Here is an 18,013-nt window from a genome sequence, read left to right on the forward strand (position 1 = left end):
ATAAAAACAAACTGTAAGGGCTAGGCAGGAAGCGGAAGAAATCAGTGGGTAACAAGCACTAAAATTGCACTAATCATTGCAATAAACTCCCGTAGATTAAGGCATTCTGCCTGACATTCTTCAACTTAACTCTTAGAGTCAGGCTGTTCTTCCTTAAAAATGTTTTCTTAGTCTTTGGGCAGTAATTTCATGGTTCCTGTCATTGCAGTCCCAGCTATTTGCCTGCAGTTCTCCACCTATTCTACTCAGATGTTTCTGGACTTGTCCTATTCTCCTTATTTATATTATCTTATTTCATATCTTGCCATTACACTTTCCTGAAAAACACTGAGGGTTTATTTTCATTTATCTAGTTGATCAGGTTAACATCTGAAATAAGAAGTTGCCCTTCTGTGCATCATTTCAACATTTCATTCATTCAATAAATATTAACCAAAGCACCTGTTCCATGCTTAGATCTGTACTGGGCACTGGGTATGGAGTGATGAATAAAGCAGCCATTGTCTCTGCCCTCACGGAACTTACTTTCTTCTGGGAGAGGAGACAAAACTGTAATAGGTGCCATGAAGGAAACACATAAAGGCCTGAGATAGAGAGACCTGAGAGGGAAGGGCACTGATGTTCGAACTGGTAGTTGGCAAAGGCTTTTCTGAGGAGGAAACACACAAACTGAGATATAAAATATGAGAGGTAGCTAGCTACGTGACAAGTAAAGAGGGAATCATTCATGCTTCTAAAACTAAACTAATTGTCATCATTGTTATTGTGAGAACACACACTTAAAGCTCTCATCCTTAAAAATCCTCCTTAAAACCATCATTCTCAGCAAACTAATACAGGAACAGAAAACCAAACACCGCATGTTCTCACTCACAAGTGGGAGTGGAACAGTGAGAACACACGGACACAGGGAGGTAAACATCACACACCAGGGCCTGTCAGAGGCTGGGAGCAAGGGGAGGGAGAGCACTAGGACAAATAGCTAATGCATGCAGGGCTTAAAACCTAGATGACAGGTTGATGGGTGCAGCAAACCACCATGGCACATGTATACCTATGTAAAAAACCTGCACGTTCTGCACATGTATCCCAGAACTTAAAGTATTTTTTAAAAAATCCTGTCTTACCCCACTTTCTTACCAGCCACTGTCCTGTTTCTCTGCTCCTCTTTGCAGCAGAACTCCTTGAAGGGTTGCCTGTGTCTGTTTCCACTTGCTCTTCTTTCATTCTCTAATAATCCTATCCCATTCAGGCTCCCCCAACCCCAAAACTCCATTGAACCTGCCCTTGTCAAGGTCACCATTGACTCCATCTTTTACTTCTCACATTACTTGACTCATTTAGAGTATTTGACAGAGTTAATTTCTCCTCCTGCCTGGTAGAGGTTCTCTTGGTTTCCAGGACTCAGCATTCTCTTGGTTTTCCTTCTGCCTTGCTGGTCAGATTTACAGGTTTTTCTGCCTCCTGACCCTATAATGTTGAAGTCCCCAGTGGCTGCAAAGCTCTTAGTCTTCATTCTTTATCTACCCTCCTTTCTTTGGTGATGGCATTCAGTCTCATGGCTTTTAATATGTCAACGACACTCAGATTTGTATCACCAACTTGGACTTATCTCCTGAATTCCAGACTTGTATATCTAACTACCAAATTGACATCCCATGATATCAGGATGACATCTCACATCCAAGACTGAGCTCTTCATCTCAGCCTCACCCAAGCCTGCTCCACTTGTGGTCTTCCCCATTTCAGGTGATGACAACTTCATCCTTCTGGTTTCTCTGCTTAAATATCTTGGAGTCGTCCTTGAGTCTTCTTTCCTTTCACACCTACAGTCTCTTATAGGAAGTTACTTTCATTGTTCCTTCCAAGTGTATCTATTACATCTTTTCAGTGTTAATGTGACCACCTGGTCTGAGCCATTTCATCTCTCATTTGGTTACTGCAATACTGCAATAGCATCTTCCATCTTCCCTGCTTATAACCATTCATTCTCTTTGTATAGCTTTGTTTTTTTTTTTTTTTTGTTTGTTTGTTTGTTTTTAACTTCTCACATTACTGACTCATTTGCCTAGATTGTTGCCTAGGCTGGTCACAAAATCCTGGGCTCAAGCGATCCTCCTGCCCCAGCCTCCCAAGTAGCTGGGATCATAGGTGCCCGTCATGCTCAGCCCCTGAACAGTATTCTTAACACAACACAATAAGGCTTTTCAACATCACTGCTTTGCTGACTGCCCAGCAACGGCTCCCCATTTCACTCAGAATGAAAATCAAAGTGCTCACAATGCCCACAAGTCCCCCATGCTGTAGCCACTAATTTGCTTTCTGGCCTGATCTCCCACTATCCTTGTGGGCTTTTCTGCATCCATACTGGCCTTCCTTTTGTCTTTCAAGCATGCCAGGCAGTCCTCCAGCTTAGGACCTTTGTACTGGCAGTTCCTGCAGCATGGAGCATTTGTCTCCCAGACATTTGCAGTGCCGACTGCCTCACTTTTTCTCTTGCCTTGTGCTATTTTTTTTCTGTTGCATCTATGTTTACATACTGTATATTTTACTGAACTTTTTTTATTCATACTTACTTATGGCGCCACTTATGAGAAAGGAAGCTCCCATCCCTTTTCTTCACTGATGTCAAAGCAGCTAGAGCGGTACGGAGCACTTCTGCTGCATAAAAGAAGAAACCAATTTTCCTTTGCAAATCGGCTCCCCTTCCTAATTTCTGCCATGGATTCTGCCATGATCCTTTTCTTCTCAGGTTGAAATCTTGGGGTCATCTTTATTCTTTCAATCAGTCCCTCATTGTCCGTAATCCATTTGGAGTTCTCTCAGCCTCACTTTGAATTGTGTCCCCGAATCGGGGTCCCTTCCTATTCCCCAGCCATGTGGGTTTTCCAGACCCTCATTACCTTTCCTGGGAGTTTTGTTTATCCTCGCTCTGATCTCTTCCCCATCCAGTGCACCTTGTACACCTCTGCATGATAAATCTTTCAAAAATACAGCCTTAGTCATGTCACTCTTTGTCTGGCAAGTAAATTTTGTAACCCAATATTTAAAGATAGATAAACAAGAAACTGAGGAAGGGAGGAGTGGGAGCCTAGGGGCAGAGGAATTGAATCCTGGCAGAGAAGAATTTGGAGGAAAAATACCTTTTAGGAACCTTATTCTTTCCCCTCCCCAAAGAGAAAAAAGTTTGTTTTTTTTTTCTTTGAAATTTTATTTCCAAGACTTTTGGATATTTTTAAGTATCCATCAAAATGTTATGAGAATCATGAATTCTACGGACCTGAACACACCAAATATATTGAGCACTATTAAAAGTGCATACTGGAAAATAAAAGACACCCACAATTTCCTTTTTGCCAAATATATTTTGGTTTCCCCAGATTAAAAAAAAAAATTCAGCTTGAGCCTCATGGTTATCTGAATACTCAGCCTTTCTATATATTTGTTTGTTATCTTTCTACCCTACTTCTATTATTCTGTAATATATCAGCTACAGTTCAGTCAGCCAAATCACCCATTGTTTTCCTTCTCCTGGCTGTTGTCCTCAGAGTTTCCTGTCCTTCCTTGTGTAGGAGGCCCAAGACTATGCCTCTTGGCAGCCTCAGCTCCAGACTTATTTTATAATAGTTATTTATTTTTCTATTTCTTTGAATCTGTGAAATCTGTATACATATCTATCAATCAATCATCTCTATAGCTATCTCTCTGAAATTATATATGAAAAGTCCCTATCAAATGATTCATGCATTTATTCATTTCTTCAAAAGTTTTCTCTTTACTGTTTCTCTCATTTTTGTTAGCTATTGAAGCATCAAGTGTCAGCATTAGATATGGGTTCTTTTTCACTCTTTTTTTCATTCGTTAAAAAATGTTCCTCAGAGTGGAAGAGAATATTTTAAAAGACAAAGGATTGTTATCCAGTATACGACGAACACTTCCTGGCTAACATGGTGAAACCCCGTCTCTACTAAAAATACAAAAACTAGCTGGGCGAGGTGGCGGGCGCCTGTAGTCCCAGCTGCTCTGGAGGCTGAGGCAGGAGAATGGCGTAAACCCGGGAGGCAGAGCTTGCAGTGAGCAGCTGAGATCCGGCCACTGCACTCCAGTCAGGGTGACAGAGCGAGACTCTGCCTCAAAAAAAAACTCAACAGTTAGCCCGTCTCGGCCTCCCAAAGTGCAAGACTCCGTCTCAAAAAAAAAAAAAAAAAAAAAAAAAAAACTCAACAGAAAAACGAACCTGAAAATGGGCTTAAGGCCCAAATAAACACCCCAACAAAGAAGATATACAGATGACAAATAAGCATATGAAAAGACCCTCAACATCAGTAGTCCTTAGGGAATTGCAAATTAAAGCAACAATGAGATACCAGACATACCTGTTAGAATGGCCAAAATCCAAAACACTGACAACTCCAAATGCTGGTGAAGATGTGGAGCAACAGGAACTCTCATTCTTTGCTGGTGGGAATGCAAAATGGTACAGCTACTCTAGAAGACAATTTGGCAGTTTCTTATAAAACTAAACATATTGTTACCATACGATCTAACAATCATGCTCCTTGGTGTTTACCCAAATGAGTTGAAAACTTACGTCCATGCAAAACACTGCACATGAATATTTATAACAATTTTATTTATAATTGCCAAAACTCAGAAGCAATCAAGATATCTGTCAAAAGGCAAATGGATAAACAAACTGTGTTATCTTCATAAAGTGAGATGCTATAAGAGATAAAAATAAGTAAGGCACCAAGCCATAGAGCCATGGAGGAACACTAAATGCATAGTACTTAAAGAAAGGAGCCAATATGCAAAGGCTACATACCGTATGGTTCCAACTATATGGCCCTCTGGAAAAGGCAGAACTATGGAGACAATAAAAAGATCAATTGTTGCCAGGGCTTAGGGTGGAGGAGCAGTGAATAGGTGGGGCACAGAAGATTTTTAGCAGTGAAACTTTCACTAGAGTTCCCATTTGGTGGAGACATGTCATTATACATTTGCCAAAACCCAATGTACAACACCAAGAGTGAACTCAAATGTAAACTATGGACTTTGGGTGATACTGATGGATAATGACGTGTTAGTGTTGGTTCATCAGTTGAGGCTGATGGTGGAGGAGCCTGTATGTATGTGTCTGTGGGGAGGGGCTATGTGGGAACTCCATACTTTCCCCTCAGTTGTGCTGTGAATCACAAATGTCTCTCAAAAATATAGCCTATTAATTTGTTTAAAATGTTCACAATTGCCTACCTGCTAGGCACAAAGTAGTCAATTATTCCTGTCTAAAAAAGATATCAGCTTAGTGGGGTAGAAAAACAGATATATGAGCAAAAACTGGAAAGGTGAGATGTATACTCAGAATCCTTGTGAATGACCGACCCAAACACCCAGGCCCCTTGTTCCCTAACCCTGTGGTCCATGCCATCCCCTGTGACTCCGTTTCTGCCACTCCCTTCCATGGCCTCACCCTGCATCTTATCCTTTCACTGAAGTCTTCCACTGACATTATAATCCTGTCTCTGCTCATTCTTCGTATCTCTCTCTGCCTTCCTCAGATGTTCCTCAGTCCTCTCCAGCAATTTGCCCCATCATATGTCTCTTACCTTGCAGCCCTCGCCATCTTCAGTTTTCTCCCTATTCTACCTAGGCTACCTGATCCAGCCCTGTAGCCCCTTCCTATCTCTGTCCTGAAACAGCCTTACGTTGTCCTTTGCATACCCACCTGATAACACTCCACCCCTGGATGACCCTATCTCTCGACCCTACACCTTGTATTGGAGAGTCCATACAAGAGTCACCCAGCGAGACAGTGTGGACCCAACACACCCCAGGGCCAGCCCTCTGCACTGTCAGGAAGTTGCAGTTCACCCTTAACTCTCCTGCTGGAGCTCTCCTGGCTCCTGAAATTTGACAGTAAACTCGGACACTGAAAGTTTTATCTGGAAATGATTGTCTGCTTAGGCCAGGTGTGAATGCATCCCCCTTACACCCCCTTCCATTGAAAGGAACCAGTGAAGCTCTTTATCTGAAACACATTTCATGGTCATGGATAGAATCATTAACTACATTTTGCCAATAAACCCAGTTTAGTGGCCAAGGAGATCCAATGGGATGAGATTTTATTCGCTTCGACAACAAAAATCTGGTGTTAAGTTGGATTTTGTTTATATAGCATGAGGAATAAGTAAAGAAAGAGACCTTAAAATCTCATAGGGGAATAAAGTCTTGCTTCAGGTAACTACTGTGTTGTCATGGTTCATTTTTTTGGAAACATGAAGGCATTCTGTTTAAAAATGGCAAAACTGGCCGGGCATGGTGGCTCACACCTGTAATCCCAGCACTTTGGGAGGCCAAGGCAGGCAGATTACGAGGTCAGGAGATTGAGACCATCCTGGCTAACATGGTGAAACCCTGTCTCTACTAAAAAAAAATACAAAAAATTAGCCAGGTGTGTTGGTGTGTGCCTGTAGTCCCAGCTACTCTGGAGACTGAGGCAGGAGAATCGCTTGAACTTGGGAGGTGGAGCTTGCAGTGAGCCAAGATCATGCCACTGCACTCCAGCCTGGTGGATAGAGTGAGATTCTGTCTCAAAAAACAATAAAATAAAATTTTTTAAAAAGGCAAAACTTACTTTTTTTTTTTTTTTTTTTGCTTTTATGTATATATTTTGCACAGAACTGAAGACATCAAGGAGAATGTACTGGCGATTTTACTCATTGTCCTGGTTTCCCTCCTTGGATTTCTGACCTTGAGCCGAGGCTTTTGCAAAGATATGTGGGTGCTCCTCTTCTGCCTCGTCATGGCCAGCTGCCAGTACTCCCTGCTAAAGGCAAGACCACATCTAATTCTTACCAGTAGCGTGTGCTGTCACTAATGTAGCCTTGAAATCATGAGATGATGACACAGACACTTCTGATTTGTGTTTTAGAGTGTTCAGCCTGACCCCGCCTCACCAATACACGTAAGTTTCCAAATACAGGCAAGTAGTTTTTCTTGTCTGTCTGTGTTGAAGACAAGGAAAAAGCCAAAATCTAGTCAAAGGGCCAAGTCTGTATCTAGCTCTCTATATTGAATAGAATATCAAATAGAAATATCAAATATATATGTAAGTGCATGGTGGCCAGCTTCCAGCTAGATCTGAGAGCACGGTGTGGGTGGTATGGGCGAAGGTGTGGGGCAGGGGTGGAGAGTGTGTGCAGAGTTTTTCCTGTCCCACTGGATTCAAGTCAGCAAAGACTGAGCAGTCTGGGGGGAAGATCCCACAGTCGTTGCCATCAGACTGCCTGTCTTTGTGTCCTGATTCCTCCACTTGAATGTTTGACATTGAACAACCTACTGGGCCACTTCATGCCTCAGTTTCCCTATGTGTAAATAAGTCTAATGGAAATGCTACATGGATTAAGTAATCCATGTAATGTGCTATAACAGTGCCTGACACATAGAGGTTGCTCAATAAATGTTAGCTCTTTTTAGTGATATAATTATATGGGCATGAATCATTATTCTTATTTTTAAAATTTATTGTATATACTTATGGGGTACAGGGTGATGTTTTGGTATATGTATACATTGTAGAATTATTAAATCAAGCTGTTTGACATATCTATAACCACATATAGTTATTTTTTTCTGGTGAGAACATTTAAAATCTACTCTCTTAGCGATTTTTGAGTAAAACAGTGTATTATTATTAACTATGATCACCATACTATACAGTAGATCTTCAAAACTCCTTCCTCCTGTCCAGCTGAAACTTTGTACCCTTTAGCCAATCTTTCCTCATTCCCCATCCCACTGCCTCCTGGTACCCACCATTCTATTCTCTTTTTCTTTGGGTTCAACTTTTTTAGATTCCATATGTAAGTGACATCCTGCAGTATATTCCTTTTTGTGCCTAACTTAATTCACTTAACCTAATAATGTATGTCCTCTAGATTCATCGGTGTTGTTGCAAATGACAGGATGATCTTGTTTTTTTTAGGCTGAATGATATTCCTATTATATGTGTATACCACATCTTCTTTATCCATTCATCTGTTGATGGACATTTAGGGTTGATATCTTGTCTTGGCTGTTGTGAAGTGTGTTGCAATGAACATGGTGATGCAGTTATCTCTTGGACATACTGATTTTATTTCCTTTGGATATATTTTCAGAAGTGGGGTTGCTGGATCATATTCAAAAATAGAATTTTTTGTCTGTCTGTGTTGAAGACAAGGAAAAAGCCAAAATCTAGTCAAAGGGCCAAGTCTGTACCTAGCTCTCTATACTGAATATAAAATAGAAATATCAAATATATATGTAAGTGCATAGTGGCCAACTTCCAGCTAGATTTTCTCAAAAAATAAAATAGAATTTTTAATAAATCATACTGTTTTCCATAATGGCTGTACCAATTTCCATATCCACTAGCAGTGTAGAAGGGTTTCCTTTTCTCCAAATGCTTGCCAACACTTGTTATCTTTTGTCTTTTTGATTAAAGCCATCATAATAGGCATGAGGTGATAGCTCATTGTGGTTTTAACTTGCATTTCCCTGAATCATTCATTCTTTTTACATGAAGCCAATCTCTTTATTCCACATTTTTACATATATTGTTAACTTTTCATCTCTGTAACTTTGAGCTGATTCGTAACAAAGACTCTGAGCTCACCTATGCTGATCTGTTGGTGCCCTGGCATTATTTTGTGAACTCTGAAACACACACATGTGCTTTCCTCTGAGCCTGCTGCGCCTTTGCTCATCCACGGTGGCCTACGGGGTGTGCTTTGGGACAGGCAGTGCCCCTTGCAGGCATCTGGACCACGTGCCTCTGTACTGAGTTCACTGCCAGGTAGACTCCCCAGCTTGCTAAGCAACTATCTCCTTTGTTGTGGCAATCTGCTGTGGCCCTGGAAAACCCTCCCAATGAAAGAAAGCTTGGTTTTCCCTCTGTTGTGCTTTTAAAAAAAATTATATCCAGGATTTAGGACCCATTTTTCAATCTGTGATAGCTCCTGTTTAGCTCACAGTAATTAAGAAAAGCTTATAATTGGACGATCACATGGCATGCATTGCTATCTTGTTAAATTCCTCTGTTCCCCATAATTGGTTTACATGTAATACATCTTCTTTTATCCTAGAGTCTGAATGTCAAGATAAGTAGAAGCAGCATAATTAGGGTATTGAGATGTATTGTTGTGATTATCATCAGAAATCTGGGTTAGGTGGTGTGAGAGAGATGTACAGCTTTGAAGCTTTTTTGTTCAAGCCCACCCTAGATGCCACATCACCATTCTCCTGCCTTAGTCAACTCTCCTCACTCCTAACTGCACTTCAGTGTCGCTGTTTTTTCTGCATGACTCTGGGGAGGGGTGTTCTATGCTGTTAAACATTCCTTTCCTGCATGTCCTTTCAGAAATAATGCAGGACATGCCAGTAAAGGTGGATGGCAAGTACAGCTGCGTAATCCTTGTGGATTTGTAGTGTCTGTTACTATGGCACCTATGCCACTGCTGTAGGTTGGAGTTATATTATTTAGTTCCTAGAGGAATCAATCAAGCTGCTATTCCTTTATCTGAGCAAGCATGTCATATAGTGAGACAGTAAGAAATCGCTTTTGTAAGACATAGTCAGACATTTAACTATGTTTATTGCAGTAATTAATTTGCTTACACAGATTTCTAAGTAGATTAGTCTCTGATTTGGGTTGGCATTTCTCCAGTACTTCTAATGAAGAAACAAAATATGGTAGCTATAAAATATTTCCTATTGCAATCTGACTGAACCATGTGAGTATTTAGAAGACAGATTTATTATCTCCCATTTGTAGGTAGAAAGCTTTAGAAAGGAGATGGTCAGGAGCAGGAACCCAGGTTTGGGACACAGAGACGGTTCTCAAGCTTGCTGCTAATTTTTATTCATAATGGGCTGTGAAAGGAACCAAACTGCTTTTCAGACTGCACTACTTTGCACATTTGTGGAGAGTAGCTATTAATAAATTCAGCCAATTTTTGCTCTTAGAGTGATTGACAGACCTTTCTTTTTTGCTTGCTTCTAAGAGCACAGGTGGCATATTTTGAGCAAGTTGTTAAAATCAGAAGATAGTGAAATGAAAATAAAATTTTTGCATAACACTGTGTATTTCAGTTTTAAATGCAGAATTAATAATAATGTCATGACAACAGGTATGATACAGTAGCTCCTAGGGTCAAAAGAAATTAGTTTGATTCTAAAAGAAAATAGGTCTGGGAGAGCTTAGAAAGATTAGGAGTTGGATACTGTCTAACTGAAACTTTGCAATTTGAGGATCAGAGATGGCAATATATTAATGGGGAATGAAGATATTAATTTGCTTACACAGGTGTCCATATAGGACTAACTGACAGTAACCACTAATAATAACTCAGAAAGAAAAGTTCAGTAGAATATCCAAGAGGCAGTGAAAAACTAGAGCTGTGTGCCCGGGATCGCTTGGGCAAGGCAGAGGCAGAGCTCCATTTCCCGCCTCCCTTCTACTGGCTGGGACAGCACCTGGTAATCTGCATTTTTACACACTCCCAGGTCATTATGGTGGAGGCAAACACAGTTCACACGTTGAGAAACATTGGAGTAACCAAAAGCATACAGGGTTCATATTTGAATCCAGCCTTACCATGTGTAAGGTGTGAGAGCCTGGGAAACTTACTTCTCTCAATCATAGGTTTTTCATCTGCAAAAGAGGAATAAATAATAAAACAGGATTGCAAGAGAAGGAAACAATGTAGTGTCCCTGAGTGTTTAGCACAGTATCTGGCCCTGAAGCACTTAGCAATTGTTAGCAGTATTTTTATGTTTGTGCAAAATATGGATAATCAGAATAACATCAGTTGGATTTAATAAAGAATGCACTGGGAGACTGGGCACAGTGGCTCACGCCTGTAATCCCAGCACTTTGGGAGGCTAAGGCGGGTGGATCACAGGGTCAGGGGTTCAAGACCAGGCTTGCCAAGACGGTGAAACCCCGTCTCTACTGAAAATACAAAAATTAGCTGGGCGCAGTGGCAGGTGCCTGTAATCCCAGCTACTCGGGAGGCTGAGGCAGAAGAATCGCTTGAACCCGGGTGGCAGAGGTTGCAGTGAGCCGAGGTCACGTCACTACACTCCAGCCTGGGTGACAGAGTGAGCCTCTGTCTCAAAAAGAAAAAAAAAGAAGAGCGCACTGGGCAATGTATGTAGTATGCCCAGTGCAGGCTTTAGCGTGTACTAGAGTATACTAAGTATACTAAGTCCTCTGTAAATGTTTCCTTCCTCTTTACGTATGTGTCTTGATTCCTTACAGTACAAACTGCAAAGAGTGAGGGCTACAGCTTGTTATGCATTCTATTCAATTAACTGTTGCTACTATTCAGTGAAGACATTTGGTATCTACTTCAGGTTATATAGAAATTATTGGGGATTATTTTTTGTAAGTAAACCTTTCATTTTAGAATAGTTTTAAATCTACAGAAAAATTGGGAAAGTGGTACTGAGAATGTCTGTATACCCCATTCCCAGTTTCACTGTATTAACCTCATGCATTAGTCACAATATTATACATTTGTTGCAATTAATGGACCAATATTGATACATTATTATTAAAGTCCACATTTTATTCAGATTTCCTTGGTTTTTACCTAATATCCTTTTTCTGCTTGAGGTTCCCATCCAGGGCACCAAATTACATTTTAATAGCTACCATGTCTCTGTAGACTCCTTTTGGCTGTGATAATTTCTCAGATTTTCCTTAAGCCTGAGAAAAAATTAGTCTGATTCTAAAAGGAAGCAGTTTCTGGACAACTTAAAAATATATATAGGGTGAGGTGGATACTGGAAGAAATCCGAGGACCATAGACTGGCAATATACTAATAGCTTTTGATGACCTTGACAGTTTTGAGGACTCGTCAGGTAGTTTATACATGTTTCTCAGTTGGGATTTTTCTGATGTTTATCTCATGATAAGATTGGGATTATGGATTTCAGGAGGAAAACCACAGAGGTAACATGTTATATGGATCACATCACATCAACGGGACAAATTATCAATATGATTTGTCTCTGTTGATGTTGACCTTGATCACCTGGCCAACATAGGATTTATTAGAGGAATGATTTTGAATGACATGAAATAATTTCCCAATACTCAATCCTAAGAAATAAGAAGGTCAACTTAGTTTTAGTGGATCTTGAAAAGTTCTCAAATGATATTCAATTGTGTCTTTGCTCAAAACGGTACTATTTAAAACAGAAACCATTTCAAATGATACTTAATTTCTAGCATTGATTAAAGGCAGAATGTAGGTCACCACTCTTTCTGCTCTCTTTCACTGCCTTTGAGGGCAGTGCTGAGACAGGAGGAAAATACATGAACTAGGAGGTAGTGGAATGGAGTGCTCTGGTAGCACTTCATGAACACTTTGATGCCCATTTCACTGCCGTCTTGCCTGGACAACTGCATCTGCCGTTTTGTCATGGTTCACAGATCTGAAAGTTATGAAGTTGGACCTAACATAAATTGTTCTGTAGAATTCAATGATAAACTAGCTTAAACAATCGTATTTACCTATTTCTTTTCAATTTTTAAAATAGCCTATCACATTTCTGCTATATTTAAATTGACATTGCCTCTTAATATCTCAATAGCAACCGGTTGAGAATTATTTAACCCTTTGCCTGCTGCTTCTCTTCCATATGAAGAGAATTCTTTAAAATATTTCGAATTCTCTTGTATATACAAAGTGTGGATCACAAAATAGTTGCTGTTTAGGGTCGCAGTGGGATGATGGGTGCCCACCCCCAGCTGTCCTTGTTTGCTGCACATACAACGGAAACCAAAGAGCATTACGAACATTTAGGATGGCTCTGAATGCACAAGTGAACTGCTAAAGCTAAAGTAAAAATGAAATCATCAACAACCACCAAAAAATAATGGTTAATTAAACTAACCTACACCATTGTGAGAAACCATAAAACACAGCGAACCCTTGTTGCAGTGATGAGACTTCAGCGTACATGACCATAATGTCGCAGGGCAACATCAGAGAAATGGGCAGAGAATGTCTGGGTTTTCCACACCTTCCGCAGGTGAAGAGCCCTGTTCTCTGCCCAGAGTCCTTTGAAAAAACTGATACCCTAAGACTATCACAGATGCTTTCCTCATTCTCTGAATTTGCTTCGCATGAGTAACGTTCACATTCTGTGTTTAAAGAGTGATGATTATGAATGAAAGTTTGTGATGTCAGGCGGAGTCCTTGGGTCTGGAGAATCCAGTGCCATGTGCATGCCTCCCCATGGTCGGTGGAGGAAGCCAGGCAAATGGGGCTCCAGTCCTTCCTCTGCCATGCTGTTTTCTGTGGGTGAGGCCTGGGACAGCTTCTTCATCCTTATGTCTCAGTTTAGTCTTATCAAAAGGAGAATAGTATGTGCTTCTCAGGGTGTTCTGAGGATTTGCTACATGAATACGCTTGAAGTACGTAGGACACTCAGTGCCTGGGATGCAGGAAAGGCCAGACAACCATTAGCTGCTGTGGCTGTTGTTGTTTTACATCAGTTGTCAAAAAGAGTAGCTGGTCAGGAGAGGGAGGCAGCAGTGAGCTATGATCATGCTACTGCACTCCAGCCTAGGTGACAAAGCAAGAGTTTTTCTTTTTTAAAATAAAAAAATGCTGAATGTGGGAGAGACAGGAACATCTGTCAACTCAGCAGGTGTCAGGGGCTGTCTACTGTTCCGGGGAATGAAGCCTGGAGCTGGCACATGCAGCAGAGCTGAGAGAGAGGATGGAGGCAGCCTGGCCAGGCAGTGCACAGACCTCAGGTGATTTCCCTTGAGGCTAAGCCGTGCACCTCTACAATTTTCCCAGATGCCCCAGCTCCCTTACAACAAAAACCTTTTTCCCCCCTTCACAACAACAGAACATTTGAAGCAACTGACCATTCCACTGTCTCTAAGAGGATAATTAGGATGGCCTCATCACTTAGCCACACTCACCCCTGCTTGCCACAGGCAGGACTCCTGGAGTTTTTGTTCGAGTCTTGAACCTTGCTCCTTCTCTGCACTGAGACTAGCACTTGGGTCATGAGATGGCTTATGGAGGTAGGGCTGATGGAAAATGCAGATGTGCACAGAGATCTGCTTTTGTGCAATAGCCTTGCAAGATGCTCCACAGCTGAATTCCATTGGTGCTCCCCACAGTGTATTTTAAGGTTAAAAGCAGATGGGGACTGATGGTGTCAAGTGAGTTTTTAAGAGATTATGATCAGACTTTAGCTGGTGGAGCTACTGGAATTTTTCTATTGAAAAAATTCAAAAATCAGTCCTTAGGAGATTTGATGATTGATTCATATGTGGAAGTAGGAATTGAAGAACAGGGACTTTTTATTAGCAGGTGTTCTCAGAAATTGAGGCAAACAGAAGTAGTGACCAGGCACAGTGGCTCAGGTCTGTTATCCCAGCACTTTGGGATGCCTAGTCAAGCGGATCACCTGAGGTCGGGAGTTTGAGACCAGCCTGGCCAACATAGTGAGACCCCATCTGTACTAAAATTACAAAAAATTAGCCGGGCATGGTGGCAGGTGCCTGTAAAGTCCCAGCTACTCGGGAGGCTGAGGCAGGAGAAAGACCTGAACCTGGGAGATGGAGGTTGCAGTGAGCCAAGATCATAACACTGTACTCCAGCCTTGGGCGAAAGAGTGAGACTGGGTCTCAAAAAAAAAGTGGTTTATGTGTCTTGCATTAGCAAAATGCTTAGTATAGTTTGGGGACCCAAAACATAGGATGGGAAAATGTGGTAAAGCAGGAACATGGTGTTGAGGGCAGGCTCTCTGTAACAGTGCTGTAAGTTTTGTTTCATAAATTACAAATACAAAGAAAACCTCCCCATGCCCAGTAAAGTTTGACTTGGAAGATTGAAAATAATATCTTAGACTTGTTAAAGGCCAAAGACTTTTAATTTTTAGAATAATGTATTTTTAACCTTTTAATAGAAGAAAAAACTCAGAGCAAGTGGAAAGTAGCTATTTAATTATATTTCCTAAACCATGCCAGTTTGAGGAAATGTCTCATTTGCATGTGTATTTGTATACTGCATCGTTATTTATGCCAACAAATTTATTTTGCTATTCACTTGATGACAAATGCATTTAGATTGAATGTGGGCTTTAGTTTCAGTTTTTTAAAAATGCAACAAAAGTATTCCCATACCCATTAATCTATGACCTAGTTGGATTCAAAAGGAAATTTCATAAGAGTAGAATTATTCTTAAGACTGAGCCTGGACTCTGGGCCAAACATAGCCAGCCTCCATGGACAGACTGTGTTTTCCTTCCTCTTAAAAGATGGTCTCAGAATAGGACGATTTCTATTATAGAAGCAGTGGCAATTTAAATTGCATTTCTAAATATAACATGTTCAAGGCAGTGACTTTAAAAATTCACATCTGAAACCATATCACTTTAATCCTTCCTTTTTACACTCGAGGCAGTTCATGAATTGCCAAAGACGTTTTTCCCAATTCATTTTCCTTGTGTTTTTTCCCCTTGAATCTTATAAATTGTGCATTGATTTAGGAGATGTAAATTTTTTGTTGGCTTTTGCCCTGGAAAGTTGATGTTGTATCTTTTCCTTAATTTTTCTATCCATTCAAGAAGAATAAAAAATAATTCTACTTTGCCTCATAACAATAGGTATAGGGATAAGATCAGGTCTGCTAAATATTTGGTACCCCTCACAGGGAAGTGCTTTGTACATAGTATGAATAAGACATTTTTAAAGCTGAATGACTCCACTGTGCTACACTGAGACATTTTATGTAATCTCTGCAGGTATAACTTTGTACCCATATGGTCTTGCTTTCTAAGATACTAGGAAATTAAAGCCCACAAATTATAATTCTATTTCTTATTAATAGTGGCACCCAAGTGTAGAGCAAACAGTGGTTTAAATTAGTTTTGCACTTGAAATGAACAAGATGAATGGAAGTTTCACTGTTGGGGAAAGCATTGAATTAGATCTAGATTTTCTCTCAGGATGGTAATTAAATTTTCAGGTAAATCTTGTTGAGATTGATAGGCATAACTTTTTTTTGATAGTCTTATTCTGGTTTGACAGAATAAGAATCAGACTTTTTTCTTTTCTTTTGTTCCTGTGTGTGTGTGTGTGTGTGTGTGTGTGTATGAATTGTGGTGGTTGGGGGACAATGTGTTATATGGTATAAGTTATATAGTATAAATTACTAACTATGAGGCTTTTGTCATTTAATCAAAATAAAAGGTACCATTCAGAAATTGTGTTTGTTTTCTAGGGACACAACCAAATCATAACGTATAGCAGACCGATCTATTTTTGTGTGCTGTGTGGCCTTATTTTGCTTCTTGATACAGGGGCCAAAGCCAGGCACCCTCCCAGTTACATTGTGTATGGCCTGAAGCTTTTCTCTCCAGTGTTTCTCCAATCAGCTAGGGACTACCTAATAGGTGAGTTAATTACGGGCTTGTGGGGAAGAATATGGTGGGTGGGGGTATGTCTCCCCCTTGTCTTCTGAATTTCTAAGCTTCCTTACTTGATTATTGGGTGAAGAGATGTGTATTTTCCTCTTGGCTCACATATCTACCGAAGACTGTGTGGGAGCCCAAGCCTCAAGGCATCCAACTGTGGAATTATTTTTAAAGGATTTTGATATTTATGACCAAGAAGTTGCAGCACTATAATGTCCATTATAATAATGCCCGTTGTAAATAATGCCCATCTGGGCCGGGCACGGTGGCTCACGCCTATAATCCCAGCACTTTGGGAGGCTGAGGCGGGTAGATCACCTGAGGTCAGGATTTCAAGACCAGCCTGGCCAACGTGGTGAAACCCCGTCTCTACTAAAAAGATACAAAAAAATTAGCAGGACATGGTGGCACATGCTGGTAATCACAGCTACTCAGGAGGCTGAGGCAGGAGAATCGCTTGAACCTGGGAGGCGGAGGTTGCGGTGAGCCGAGATCATGCCATTGCACTCCAGCCTGGGCAACGAGTGAAACTGTTTCTCGAAAATAAATAAACAAATAAAAAAAATTGCCCATCTGCAGAATAGTTGTTATGGTGCCTGCTGGAGATGGTTTTGCCATCGGGGTAGCAGCATGAATGGGCATGGTTCTCTGTCCAGGCGGAGACCTGGATACTCACATCACCCAGTCTTCCACCAATCCCTTTGCTTGACTTAAGGTTTAGGCAGTATTTGATATAAAATGCTCTGTTTAAACGACTCACCTGCATACTATATGGTTTTGAGTCCTGACTCTGGAGCCAAACTGCTGATTGTTTGAATTCCAGCTTTGCCACTTCACTAGGTATATGACTTTGAGCAAAACTTAACTGTGATATAAAGGCAAAAATATTGGCCACCTCAGAAATTACTGAAAGTTTTAAATGAGTTGGTATACTTTGACATAGAGAGCAGTGCTGGGCACCAAGCATCAGCTGTTGTTGTTCCTGTTATGCAAAGTGGTTGCTCTGGTATTGACCCAACTGCATATGCTCTGAGAATTTTTGCAGAGACATCCAGGGGTTTGCACACCTGCCAATTTGTTATTGTCTGTGATCACATTGACCAGCTGAGTTGGTAAAGGGTAGCTTCTACCAACATCACTAGCCGGATCTCTCGCTTGCCAGCTAGAAATCTTACTCAAGAGACTGTCAAAGCCTCTGGTCCCACATCATCCTTTCCCAACCTCCGTGACAGCCCTCCCGAATCTCTCTAGTGGAACTAGGGAGAGTGCCCAGGTATGGTGTAAGCTTTGTTTGTGCTCCTTGTAGGTGAAAACCCTGGTAGGCATTCCACCGTCTGGCTTCCTGTTCCTCTTCCTGCTGCATTGGTACTGAACTCTTCATTCTTTACTCCCCCCATGCCCAACCCACCACAAGCCCACCTTTCTATGCATCCTCAACACATCTTTTTCTATTACGTCATGTGAGAAGCAGAGTAGCTTCTTCTTTTTTTTTCTTTTTTCTTTTTTTTTTTTTTTTTTTTT

General features: G+C 40.9%; 1 protein-coding gene across 4 annotated transcripts in view; it reads left to right on the forward strand.

Annotated features, from left to right (window-relative positions):
* PCNX2 (pecanex 2) overlaps nt 1-18,013 on the forward strand; it is a 275,321-nt gene that overhangs the window by 72,383 nt on the left and 184,925 nt on the right. For 3 of the 4 annotated variants that reach the window (XR_002732387.2, XR_002732388.2, XM_023216240.2), the window contains exons 11-13: nt 6,679-6,832; nt 6,932-6,964; nt 16,300-16,471. Coding sequence is in view for 2 of the 4 variants with exons in the window: in XM_023216240.2 (XP_023072008.1) it covers nt 6,679-6,832; nt 6,932-6,964; nt 16,300-16,471 (359 nt within the window). In the remaining 2 variants the exon portion in view is untranslated. Of the gene's footprint in view, nt 1-6,678; nt 6,833-6,931; nt 6,965-16,299; nt 16,472-18,013 lie in introns of those variants that run through there. The other variant, XM_023216241.1, reaches the window with a different exon arrangement.

This window comes from Piliocolobus tephrosceles, chromosome 1 (assembly GCF_002776525.5).
Source record: "Piliocolobus tephrosceles isolate RC106 chromosome 1, ASM277652v3, whole genome shotgun sequence".
Taxonomy (NCBI): domain Eukaryota; kingdom Metazoa; phylum Chordata; class Mammalia; order Primates; family Cercopithecidae; genus Piliocolobus; species Piliocolobus tephrosceles.